Source organism: Sinocyclocheilus grahami, unplaced genomic scaffold, assembly GCF_001515645.1.
Source record: "Sinocyclocheilus grahami isolate Dianchi unplaced genomic scaffold, SAMN03320097.WGS_v1.1 scaffold709.1, whole genome shotgun sequence".
NCBI classification, from domain to species: Eukaryota; Metazoa; Chordata; class Actinopteri; order Cypriniformes; family Cyprinidae; genus Sinocyclocheilus; species Sinocyclocheilus grahami.
In genome coordinates this window covers 181,235-194,623 of record NW_015505888.1, presented here as the reverse complement: position 1 = coordinate 194,623, position 13,389 = coordinate 181,235, and the positions used below count along the sequence as shown (strand labels likewise).

The 13,389-nt window shown below is 36.4% G+C and overlaps 1 protein-coding gene across 1 annotated transcript in view; it reads left to right on the top strand.

The window, feature by feature from the left end:
- The window catches only part of nup160 (nucleoporin 160), an 89,455-nt gene that overhangs the window by 8,751 nt on the left and 67,315 nt on the right, over nucleotides 1–13,389 (top strand). Inside the window, exons 4-12 of the mRNA XM_016244124.1 lie at nucleotides 3,331–3,556; nucleotides 4,924–4,999; nucleotides 5,098–5,212; nucleotides 5,326–5,565; nucleotides 5,645–5,742; nucleotides 10,057–10,141; nucleotides 10,232–10,300; nucleotides 11,228–11,311; nucleotides 11,381–11,551. Coding sequence (XP_016099610.1) covers nucleotides 3,331–3,556; nucleotides 4,924–4,999; nucleotides 5,098–5,212; nucleotides 5,326–5,565; nucleotides 5,645–5,742; nucleotides 10,057–10,141; nucleotides 10,232–10,300; nucleotides 11,228–11,311; nucleotides 11,381–11,551 — 1,164 coding nt within the window. The remainder of the gene's footprint in view (nucleotides 1–3,330; nucleotides 3,557–4,923; nucleotides 5,000–5,097; nucleotides 5,213–5,325; nucleotides 5,566–5,644; nucleotides 5,743–10,056; nucleotides 10,142–10,231; nucleotides 10,301–11,227; nucleotides 11,312–11,380; nucleotides 11,552–13,389) is intronic.

The following is a 13,389-nucleotide window of genomic DNA, read 5'->3' as shown; positions in this document are numbered from 1 at the left end:
AAATATATATATATATATATATATATATATATATATATATATATATATATATATATATATATATATATATATATATAAAATTATATTAATATAAAAAAAAATTTATTAGAGTGTTGATTATTATATGTAAAAATAAAAAGTAATTAAAGTTAAGTTGTTAATTGTAACCTTATAGAAATGTAAAAAGGCTCCCTATAGTTTAGAGCAGAAGCTTAGGTAGATTTTCATCCCTAGGAAAATTATTGTGAAAAAGAAAGAGCAGTTTGTTCAGTAAACCACTGTTTAATTAAAAAATTAAATTTAATGTTTAGTTTTTTCCTCCTGCAGTACGTAACAATACTGAACCGTGACCTCCGTGATGGTCACTCAGCCCCCCACATACTCCAAATTTACCCCAAAGATGAGTATAAGTTCTTTCCGCAGGGATTGCGCGGGCGCCTCCATATCATACAGTAAGCGCGATAATACTCCCACACTCCTCATAAACACTTGAAATGCGCCTATATATAGCGATTTTATTATTCAAATAAAAAATAATAATAATATCCTGTTTTGGTCATATTTACTATTAATTGCCCAGCTTCTCCTATCAATGATCTAGCACAGAGACAGCTAGTTCTCAACTGAATGTGTGGGAGAAGCATTACTTCTAATTTGGCCAAAGAAAACTTGTTAAAATTGAAATTTTTCTGTATAAATTTGTGCATTTTTCAAAAAAATTCATTTAAAAAAATCTGAAAAGAATTTTAATATTTTACTTTTTCGGGCAGTATTTTGTGTGTATGGTTCTAATTTAAATTTTGGTTTTCAGGATAGCATTTAAAAATACAACAACCGTTCTGTAATTTTTTTTTCATCATGGTTAAAAAAGGAAAAACAAATAGACGCAAAAGTATAGGCTACACGGACCTGGAAACAGTATTGCATGTTTTATTTACGTGCGCAGAAACTAAAATAGGCCTATGAATACAAAACCAAAACAAAAAATAAAGACTTGATAAAGACAATGAAATAGGCCTAAGTTGTTGATTTCTTCTTCGTTTAATTAGCCTTATTGAATGAATATGACTACTAACAATTAAGTGACTGTGATACCCCAAAGATGAGTATAAGTTCTTTCCGCAGGGATTGCGCGGGCGCCTCCATATCATACAGTAAGCGCGATAATACTCCCACACTCCTCATAAACACTTGAAATGCGCCTATATATAGCGATTTTATTATTCAAATAAAAAATAATAATAATATCCTGTTTTGGTCATATTTACTATTAATTGCCCAGCTTCTCCTATCAATGATCTAGCACAGAGACAGCTAGTTCTCAACTGAATGTGTGGGAGAAGCATTACTTCTAATTTGGCCAAAGAAAACTTGTTAAAATTGACATTTTTCTGTATAAATTTGTGCATTTTTCAAAAAAATTCATTTAAAAAAAATCTGAAAAGAATTTTAATATTTTACTTTTTCGGGCAGTATTTTGTGTGTATGGTTCTAATTTAAATTTTGGTTTTCAGGATAGCATTTAAAAATACAACAACCGTTCTGTAATTTTTTTTTCATCATGGTTAAAAAAGGAAAAACAAATAGACGCAAAAGTATAGGCTACACGGACCTGGAAACAGTATTGCATGTTTTATTTACGTGCGCAGAAACTAAAATAGGCCTATGAATACAAAACCAAAACAAAAAATAAAGACTTGATAAAGACAATGAAATAGGCCTAAGTTGTTGATTTCTTCTTCGTTTAATTAGCCTTATTGAATGAATATGACTACTAACAATTAAGTGACTGTGACCGGCATGGTTTGGTTAGCTGTTTGAATTTTACCTTATTGAAGCTTCAACTGTAGCACACCAAACAAGCACAAACAAACGAGACTATTTGGGGTAAATTTGGAGTATGTTTCTCAGTCATTTCAGTGCTTGTGTTAATCAGCCAGCCGTGGCACATTTCTGAAGCGGCTCTCCGCGCTGCTTGGCTAAAAATAGTCTTTTGTGAGTTTGCACAGCGTGGAGGACTGAACAAAACCTCGTCGGAACCGTAAGGGATAACGGTAACATACGCTGATCGTGGGCTACTTTTAAATGAACATTTATTTATCAAACAAAATATCTTCTTTGGCCATATATATAAACCTACTCAATAGCATTAACACAGGCTTTACTACTTTCAAACTTTACCTGGAATGTCACTGTTTCTGTCACTGCAACTTCCCGATCAGGCGAACGAATACACACAAATGAAATGTCTGCCTGATGAAAAAAAAATGTAGTTCATATTTGCATTTATGATTTATTTTATCCACCCGTGACCCACCCGCAAATAATCAGAATGCATTTTTTATTACCCGACCCGTGGATTATCCGCAGCGCCCATGGATATAACCGTGACCAAACTGTTTGTTCTTTCAGTAGTTTAAATGTTTCCATTTCTTTATTTTACTCTTCAGTCTTATATTGGACAGTATTAAAACTTATGTTACATCAGACTTCTCCATGTTGGAGTTTAAATGTTTCTATTTATTTTGTCCTCTCTCTAACATTGGACAATGTTAAATAAAACCCAATGAGTTGCATCAAACTACTCCAATTAGTTCTTTTAGGAGTTTAAATGTTTTTTTTAAATTTTTTATTAAATGTTTATTTTGTCCTCCACAGTATAACTATATTTGCAGCATTGTTGTTTTCTGCTGTGTTTTGTTGTTTCAGTTGTTGTTAACATAACCGCGTCATCCGCAGCTCTAACTTGGCGTCGGCGCGCATCCGGAGAGACAGAAAGAGAAAGCGCACGGAGCTGAACGGGCTTGAATAAAGCGCGTTTGGCTTTTGATAAAAATACTAAAAGATATAGCGCTGAAAGATATTCATCATAAACGACCCTGAGCGCTTGTTATGTGATCCGCTACGCTGTTTTGATGCGCCGTTCACTTAAAATAGTGCTGTGTTTACGGCTCGAGGGCCGGATGGATGCCGGGGTGCGGATGTTGTCCGCCTTTTGAATATCAGTTATGTAAGTAAGGATAAAAGACTCTAGTTGCTTTTAAAATTTTCACGAGTCCTTTTCCTCGAGTCGAGTCGAGTCAAGTTTGGAGTCATTTCAGGTCGAGTCCGAGTCAAGTCTGAAGTCTATAAAAATGCGCCTCGAGTCCGAGTCACTAACTCGAGTGCCCATCTCTGGATTGAAGCATTAGAATCGGCATTGGTATCGGTATATGCATTATAAAATATTACAACTTTTTGCATGAATTTTGACAGATTCGGAATGTAATGGTATTACTTATGCATATGATCTATATACTCTGTACGGTCTAACAGATTCATCTTTTATAGGATTTGGTCACTGAACTCCAGATGCAGTCCATTTTCACAGACATTGGGAAGCTGAATTTAAACGAACCAGCCCACAGTTACGTGCTCCCATTTGCACAAGCAGCGCCAGCGAGCGCTCCGTCCACGTCAGCCGCCTGGATCAGTCATCAGGGGGAGGCAGTGTTCGCCCTTGCCTCGCCCTCAGGCGGCATTACTGCAGTCACGTTGCCTGCTCATGATCAAGATGGTTTGTGTCTGTCTATAGTCATCCTTATCTGTCTTACTCTATATACATGGGTAGTCCGTGGGCCCTTAAAGTTTGAAAATATTTTTTTTAATGCAAGGTTGGAAAAAAATTTCTTTCATATCTAAGTCTTAAATATGTTATATAGGTCATATTTTCAGAATCCAAAGAGACACATTGTAGCCATTGATGTTGTCTACATTGCAATAGCACCAAACCATTGACAGTACATCATCTGAACATAATTTGAATAAAGTACAAACAAATTTAAATTTAGTAAAAAACATTAATGTTTGTTCAATCTTAAATTTTGGCACACTGTTGTGTTAAGTGGACCCTGAAGATAAAATGAAACACAGCTACCTTTAAAACTCATGCTTGTCTTGTGGTTAGCATGCTCAGTGTTTATAAGGGCATTTAGTAAAGAACTGTGGAGATCAGGCCTTTAAATTGAGTTGTTTCAGTATTTAGTTTTATCATAAAGAACAATTACAGAATATCAGAAGTTTAGTAAAATTGATCGTTCATACAATTCATTGATGTGTTGTTTAAAGGAATAGTTCACCCACCATTGAAAGTCCATGCAATAAAAACTGTCAAGCCTCAAAAAAAGTAAAACATTTTTTTTAAAGTAATCCAGGTCTTCTGAAGAGACAGTCGCTTTCAGTGAAGTACAGATTTAAAGCCTAAATTAAAGGGACCCAAACATTTTGTCATAATTTACACACCCTCATGCCGTTCAAAATATCTTTTGTGGTACACAGACGAAAGCAAGTCATACAGGTTTAGAAAAACATGAGGCTAGATTTCTCCTGTGAATGATGACAGGATTTTAAATTTCTAAATAAACTGTCCCTTTAGTTTAGGCTTTTATTTATATATAAACACTGAGCAATGCGAATACATAGAGCTCATCAAATATGGTGTAAACAGAAGCTCAACCAATGAGGTTTGTTTTCGTTCCGTTGAGCTTTTTACTAGATTTAGTGAGCTCTGTGTGTTAATCAATATTAATATATGAATAAAAGCCTGTTCATCATTAAAAAAAAACATTGCTGTCTTATCAGAAGGCTTAGATTAAACTGCTTAATTCATATTGATTACTTTTATAATGGCTGTTTGGACTTTTAATGAAAGTTTTGGTTGCATGGATTTTCATTGGATAGACAAAAATTCTAAGGGAATGTTGTTCATATTTTCATTTGCATTTTGAAGATGATCAGAAGTCTTATGAGTTTGAAATGATGTGATCGTAAATGATGACAGAATTATTTTTTATATTTGATTGAACTAACCCTTTGAAGTTTTTAACAAAATTTGCAGATATCTGTGTTTATAGAAAATTGTGATTGCACTTTCTTGTTATAAAGGGGCCGTGTCCATTCAGGAGTTGAAACAGAGTTCAATGATGCAGCGGTTGGCTGGCTGGATGCCCACAGCCATCAGGTATTTTATTTCTTTTCGGTAAAATGTAGCTATTGATTGAATCCCATACAACCCAGAGCAGAGCAAAAACGTGGTTTAACCCGAGCATCCATTCACAGGGGAGATCAGAGCATTCCTGACCTGGCCATCAGTCTGGCTGTCCACCAGCTAGAAGATGACACTTTCATTTTTGCACTTTGTCAGGATCATAAGCTGCGCATGTGGTCGTTTAAGGTCAGTTTGGCTCCAGGAGAGGATGATGCACATACAAATGAATTCATTTATTAAGCTGTAGCTGCTGTAATTTCATGCCACTCAGAGTGATGTGTTAATCTGTTGTCCTTTAGCATCAGATGTGTCTGTTGGTGACTGATATGTTGGAGTATATGCCTGCGGGTCGTGGGGAGGTGAAGGCTTCTCCAGCACTGGCTCATAAGCTCCGTCTCTTCTTCTCCTCATCCACCGGCCTGTGTCTGGCCATCTACCTCGCAGTGCCCAAACGCAGTCAGTTTTGTGTGCTGCAGCTGGTGGCCAGTGAGAACAATCGCTACAGCCTGGATCACATCTCAACACTGTTCACAACACAGGTAGAGATCAGTATAGTAAACGTGGAGTACTTCAACTGTTGGACGTATACTCAGAAGAATGTGTGTTTGTGTGAAACAGGAGACACTAGTGGATTTTGTCTTGACGGCGAGTGATATTTGGGCTGTTTGGCTGGATAATGACGACCAGACTGTGGTGAAGTACATCAGTTTTGAGCAGTAAGTAATACAGAGTTTGATTCTAATTGAATTAATTAAATTAGAGCCAAAAATAAGATGAAGCAAATAATTCATTCAGCTCTTAAAACACTGAGTTTACATGCACACCAGTAAGCTGATAACTCACAGATAACAGCTTAATAAAATAACCAGTTTTCCCCGTTTACATGCACATCAGTAACCTGACAACGCAAGTAAGCTGAGTTTACATGATTTTTAATTTTTTTTAATAAATCAAGGTTATTTCCCTGTAGTCAAAACATAATCATTTGTGTATCTGACTATGAGTTTTCCATATGTTGTCAGCTGTGATGTTAAAGAGGTCATTGGATGCAAAATTCACTTTTACATGTTGTTTCAACATAAATGTGTGTTGGCAGTGTTTGTACACATCAACCCTATAATGATTAAAAAAAAAGTGTTTTTTTAATCCCTATAAATAATATCCTCTCTCAAATCAAGCTGTTCTCAGATTCTTGGCTGTGTTATGTCACACAGACCCATGCCCCTCCCACGATTGTTGATTGACACTGGTTTCTTACCTTACAGTCGTGGCCAAAAGTATTGGTAGTGACATAAATTTTGTGTTTTGCTAAATTTGCTGCTTAAGCTGTTATGATGTTCATTCACATTGTTTCTAGATTATGTCACTGCCAATACTTGTAGAAACAATGTGAATGAACACCCACAACAGCTTAAGTAGCAAATTTTGCAAAACAGAAAATTTATGTCACTGCCAATATTTTTGGCCACGATTGTAGACCCGCACTGAATGAGCTGTCATCAGACCGCCAGTGTTTCACCGCCGGAGCAGAGGTAGACAAGAATGGCTCCTAAGAGATTGAGGTGTTTTGTTGTTGGATGTAATAATGAACATAGCAGTCGTCATTTACTCCCGACATCTGAGCTGCAGAAGACGCAGTGGATTAGCTTTGTTTTTGAAGGGAATGCACCCCCCGATCTACCTAAATGTGTTTGTTCACGCGAATCATTCGTGATCCAGTCTCACGTACAGAAGAAGCGAGCATAAGGTTCTTTTATGAATCTTTGCAAATCGCCTTTCCTAATAACGTGCTAGTTAGCAAGTTCCGCGGCTAAAGTAAACAATACTGCTCGTTACCCCACAGAAGAGAGGGGCGGGGTGAGCAGAGCTCATTATCATTTAAAGGGACATGAACCGAAACGGGAAGCTGTGTGCAGAGCTGTTTTTGACAAGGTGAAAAGGGTGTTGTTTTACACTACCATTGAGAAATTTTAACCAAAGTATGTTATAGACTTTTCATTAAGACCCTAAAGAATCATATCAACTTGTGGAAAATGGGCATCCTGTGACCCCTTTAAAGGGTTAGTTCACCCAAAAATGCAAATTAGGTTGTGTTTTACTCACCCACGAGGCATCCTAGGTGTATATGACTTTCTTCTTTCAGTTGAATCCAGTCGGAGTTATATAAAAAATTGTCCTGGATATTCCAAGCTCTATCATTGCAGTCAGTGGGTGTTGCAGTGCTTCAGTCCAAAAGAAGTGTCATACGGCTCCGGGAGGTAAACAAAGGCCTCCTGTAGCGAATCGATGCATTTTTGTAAGAAAAATAAGCATATTTAAAACTTAATAATCAATTGAATCTAGCTTGCACTCACTGTTGTACACGGAAGCAGCTTAGGGTTAGCAGCTTTTTTGACGTTTGAGGTCGGCGTTGCGCATGCGCAACTCAGAAGTGATGCACGTGGAAGGACAGTGGAAAGATAAAAACAAAACAACAGTCACGAATTAGAAGTACAAAACGAGGATTTGTAAAGAAGAATGTCGGAGGATTTCGATATAAGCCAAGAGGAGACTGGTTTTCCTTTGCTAAAGTAAGGAAACTTTGCTTCCTTTGCTCCTGTTAACAAACGTTGATTTTCACGAGACTCGTTGGTTTTCACGAGACGCATGCGCAAAGCTGACCTCATACGTCATCAACCAAGCTGCTTCCGTGTACAACTGTTGGTGCAAGCTACATTAAAGTGATTATTACATTTTGAATATGGATATTTTTCTTACAAAAACGCATCGATTCGCTACAGGAGGCCTTTGTTCACCCCCCGGAGCTGTGTGAGACACTTTTTTTTATTTTTATTGATGGGCACTTTTTATTTAAACTTCTTTTGGACTGAAGCACTGCAACACCCGCTGACTGCAATGATAGAGCTTGGAATAGCCAGGACAATTTTTTATATAACTCCGACTGGATTCGTCTGAAAGAAGAAAGTCATATACACCTAGGATGCCGCGAGGGTGAGTGAAACACAGCCTAATTTTCATTTTTGGGTGAACTAACCCTTTAAGTAAAGCTTGCAACATGTCTGCGAGAAACTTACAGCTTCTATATTATCCTCTCAAGCAGTTGCAGACGCTGTGTTTTGACTGAACCACTTCTGCTGTACGAGATGAGAACACATTATTATCTGGGTCATGAAAAAGTCTGCATTTGTGATTGGTTTCCTTCTTTCTTTACTGCAAAGCGTTGCTCTGTCTAGATGCGCTTAAATCTGCACTACCGATGCTTTACTGTCACGTATCACACATGCACACTTAAATAAGCCGACAGTGTTAACTCAGCGGTAGAGTTACTCTCACGGGACACTGGCGTGCACTTTTTCTGAGCGCATTCACTCGAAGCTCGCGCACTAAAAATCCTGTCAAACAGCGCCTGATTACTGAACTAAGTTATCTTTTGCGCTAATACTGTCAAAACACACAAGGTTTACATATGAACACAGTTGGTTATGTCTAAAATGAAAGTAAACAGTTGAGAGAAAAATGGATACATGCGTGCAGGTCTTAAAGGGACAGTACTAAACATGCTGCCGACTGTCATTAAAAGGATAGTCCACCCCCAAATGTAATTTCTGTCATTATTTAGCCATTCACATGTTGTCCCAAACGTAGTATTAATTTCTTTCTTGTGCTGAACACAAAAGAAGATATTTTGAAGAATGTGGGTAACCAAACAGTTGCTGGTCCACATTGAATTTGATAGTTTGAAAAAATACTATGGAAGTCGCTGTGGACCAGCAACTGTTTGGTTTTCCACGTTCCTCAAAATAGCATTTATGTTCAGCAGAAGAAATAAACTCATTCAGGTTTAAAACAAACTTTGAGTGAGTAAATGATGGTAAAAAAATAAAACACTATGACAGAAATGACAGAATTTTTTTTTTTGGGTGAACTGTTAATAAATGTTAATAAAACAACAAAATGCGAAGAGAAAAATCACTCACTACTCTTGCCTGAAAAACTTTAATACAGTTGCTTTAATAGGAATCAGTCTATATAGAATTTATTTTTTATATTAGTTCATTCAATTTCTTGAATGCTCCTGATAAATACACCTGTTGTTAGAATGTCTTTTTTTTGGGGGGGGGGGGGGGGGGGGGGGATAGAGAGAGAAATTACAAGCTCGTAGACCAGAGTGTGTTCGTCGACCAAAGTCCTTTTCTCGGTTTGACTTGAAGCAGCACTGTGCAGACATTTGTATGGCATCTAAGTACCGCGAGAGTGATTCGAAAGCATGCGGAGCCATCTGCTCTCTGTAACTCTCGCGGTACTTTGATGTCCGATCGGTCTGCATTTATGTTCAGCAGAAGAAATAAACTCATTCAGGTTTAAAACAAACTTTGAGTGAGTAAATGATGGTAAAAAAATAAAACACTATGACAGAAATGACAGAACCTTAAAATGCTTTGTCTTTATAATAAGGAAATTAGTTTGGCTGTAATGCTCAGACAACTTGCAAAATAGTAAAACCAACATGACAAATAATTGTGATTAAAATCGTGATTAAAATTGTGATTAAAATTCTTCTAAAAAGAAATCGTGATATGATATTTTTGCCATATCGCCCACCCCTAGTACCGCTCCAGTGACAGGTTTTGTACCTTCTTTTCCTGCGAGTTTTACTGTGTAAGACCCTTTAAGCAACTTCATGATGTTGAAGTAAGTAGTAATTGGGTCTTATTCCATCTGGTTCATTTGAAACACCATTATGAATGCGGTTTTATAGGTTTGAGAATAACTACAGGGGCAAATACATTTTCACACTGGCCCAGTTGGTATTATATTGGTATTAGAACTTCTTTGCTTTAATAAATAACTTTTATCATTTAAAAACTGTATTTTGTGATTACTCGGCTTGCCTTTCTTTTATGTTAGATTTTGTTTTCGTTTCTGAGATAAACACAAAAACAGAAGAAATCAGAATGGGGGCTTGGTGCTGTATTAATGATGAATATTTGCTGCTTTTCCTGATATGCCTCTTATGTTTAAAAATTTAGCAGCACCACAGGCATGTGGAACCAGGTGTTTGTCCAGCCGTCACCAGAGGAGGAAGTTCACGTTGGTGAAGACCAAGACCCACGGGTAAGAGCATTCGGCTTCAGTGTGAATCCTTGACAAGTCAAAACTTCTGTGCCATTTTGAGTTGCCTTAAACACTGTTGTCTTTTAACAGGAAATATATCTGGATGTACTTTTTTCACCTCTACGTTTCACAGCCTCAGCCATCATTAAAGCTTTACAGGTAAAAATCTCAATGTACTTTAATTCACTCTTAAAGGGTTAGTTCACCCAAAAATTTAAATTAGCCCCATGATTTACTCACCCTCAAGGCATCCTAGGTGTATATGACTGTCTTCTTTCAGGCGAATACAATCTGAGTTATATTTAAAAATGTCCTTGCTCTTCTAAGCTTTACATTGGCAGTGGGTGGATGTTTTTGTTCAACAGTCCAAAAGAAGTGCAATAAAGCACATCCATCCATGATAAACAGTGCTCCACACAGATTGGGGGGGTGAATAAAGGCCTCCTGTAGCAAATTGATATGCTAGTCTTATGAGAACCAACGTTTGTTTCAAGGAGCAAAGAAAGCAATGTTTCCTTACTTTAGCAAAGAAAAACCAGTCTCCTCTTGACTTATCGAAATCCTCCGACATTTTTCTTTACAAATCCTCGTTTTGTGCTTCTAATTTGTGACCGCTGTTTTGTTTTGCTTTTTCCTCTACGCTTACGCATTCGTCACTAATCACCGGCGCGTGTGCTACACCTGTGTCAATGTCATCCGCCGGAAAAATAAAGCACGTGTTGTGTGTGTGTATACAGGTGCATCTCAAACAATTTGAATATCGTGGAAAGTTTTTTTTTTTTTTTCTTTGTAACTTATTTAAAAAAGTTAAACATTCATATATTCTAGATTCATTACATGTAAAGTAAAACATTTCAAAAGTTATTTTTGTTTTAATTTTGATGATTAGAGCTTACAGCTTTATATATGTACATTAGTATTTGTAAATGCCATTAGTTATTTGTAAAATAAAAAAAACAGAGGAACATTTATTATAATTATTTTACCTGTTTTATGATCTTAGGCCTCAAAAGGGTCTTAAATTGGAGCAGGTAAATGCATAGTTCACATTAGATTTATTTAGAGGCGTTCATTCCTTTTGTCCAGATTTACAAGCGAGGTACAGAGCGATATTCTGACTTGTCGTGGGAGGAGCTGAAGAAAGAGGTTACGGTCACAGTGGAAAATGAGGTAAGGTGGTGCTGTTTTCCCCTTTGTGTTAATTTCTTCATTTGTGTTACCACTAAACGTTGTTTTCAGCTGCAAGGCAGCGTGACCGAGTACGAGTTCTGTCAGGAGGACTACCGTCTGCTGCAGGTGGAGTTCTGGTCCAAGTTTTACGCCTGCTGCCTGCAGTACCAGGATGTACTATCCACGCCACTCGCCCTGCACATCAGCCCTGCCACAGCCATGGTCTGCGTCCTCAAGAAGGTACCAGATCCCAGCCGCACAGCTGGAAGACTTAATTTAGATGAAGTCAAATAATTTTTGTTAATAATTGCAATATTGTTTAATTATATTTTATGGAGTGTCTGTTTAAATGCAAAAATAGTCTTCTAGCATGCCTCCATTGACATAAAAAAAAAAAAATCCCCTTATGCGTGGCATAGATGATAAAGTGTGTGACGTAGTCATTTTTGACATGATCGAACCAAGTTGGAAACTGCTTTTACCAAACTTTTTTTCCTCTTTTTTCAAATCTCATAGCACATCGGAAAGGCATTTATTTTCAATAAATATAAAGGAAATAATCAAAAAGTTGAAAATAAAGTGTTTGGTTAGGGTAGGTGTAGAGAGGGCTTAATTGTCCCAATATGGTGGCGTCCATTTAATAATTTGAATTAAAATGATAATTTACACTTAATACGTTATTATTGCATACTGTTTCATAATGTACTACAATACTGAGGTGCAGATAATTGCCACTATTTGCATTAAGTAGTATAAATATCAGGAAATCCTGCTATTTTATTATAATGTAAATGGAATCTATTTGCACTTAGTTTAAATGGCATATGGCAAAAAAATACTGCTATTTTCTCAGAATCAGAATCCATTGCTATTTGCACTGTGTAAATAGCATCTATCGCTAAGAAAATTTTACTTTCACTTAGTGTAAATAGCCTTCTATCGCTATTTATACTTAGTATAAATATAGTATATTTATATTTATATAGCCTTATAGTTATAACATTTAATTATTTATTTATTTATTTGAAGCAATATTCTGATTTTGAAGATGGATTTCATGAGTATCTGCAGCTAGTGCAGGACACTGCCTGAGTAGTGCTTACAAAACTTTAGTGCTGCAAAACAAACCAGCAGTACATTCAGTAGTTTGTGCGCACTGGGAGTCACATTTTCTCAATAAGGTCAACGTACAGTTACATGTATAGTTTGCAGTAAATATGACAATAATTGGACATAGTGACTAATTGGATATAGCACCGCAAAGTTCTACAATCAAAAATTGTTCTCTCGCATGCCTCCATTGACATAAAAAAATCCCCTTATGCATTAGTGGACATTCACATAACATTTATGAGTGCTGAGACATGCAGAATAGTGTTGTGACTGTACCAAATTTCAGTAGGTACAATACCAGTATTGTACCAATACCAGTACAATTTTGTACTGTACAATTTTGCGGACTTTGGTGGATTAGTTATTAATGCTATTAATAATTATAAGTAAAAACAAATGTTAAAACATTAGCACGTAGCCTTCAAATATTGTTCAATTATGTAAAAAATTGCATTGAAAAGATTAAATGAAAGTGATAAAATAACAAAGAACCTTGTCTATTCTGGACATGAGTGGCGTGACACCACTAAAGGCAAGGCAAGTTTATTTATATAGCACATTTCATACACAATGGTAATTCAAAGTGCTTTACATAAAAGGAATTAAAATAATCATTACATTTTTTTTTTAACTTTTAAAATAAACTAAAATTGATTTAAAATGAATAAACAGTTAAGAATAGAAAAAGATTATGCATAAAATACAGTGCAGTCAGTTCGGATGTAGCACAGTGCTCATTCACTAAATGAACAGCTAAACATATGAGTTTTGAGTCTGGATTTAAATGTGGCTAATAGGGCTGTCAAAAATTTTTTTTAATTTCGAATATTCATCGAATTTAAAATAAAAATCCACATTTGAATGCAAAAACGTTGCATTCTAATTTTAGGTGTGCGTTAAGGAGGCAGCCTTATCAGCGGCGCACGAGACGCGATGACGATGTTGCATTATAATGTTTTTGTTAG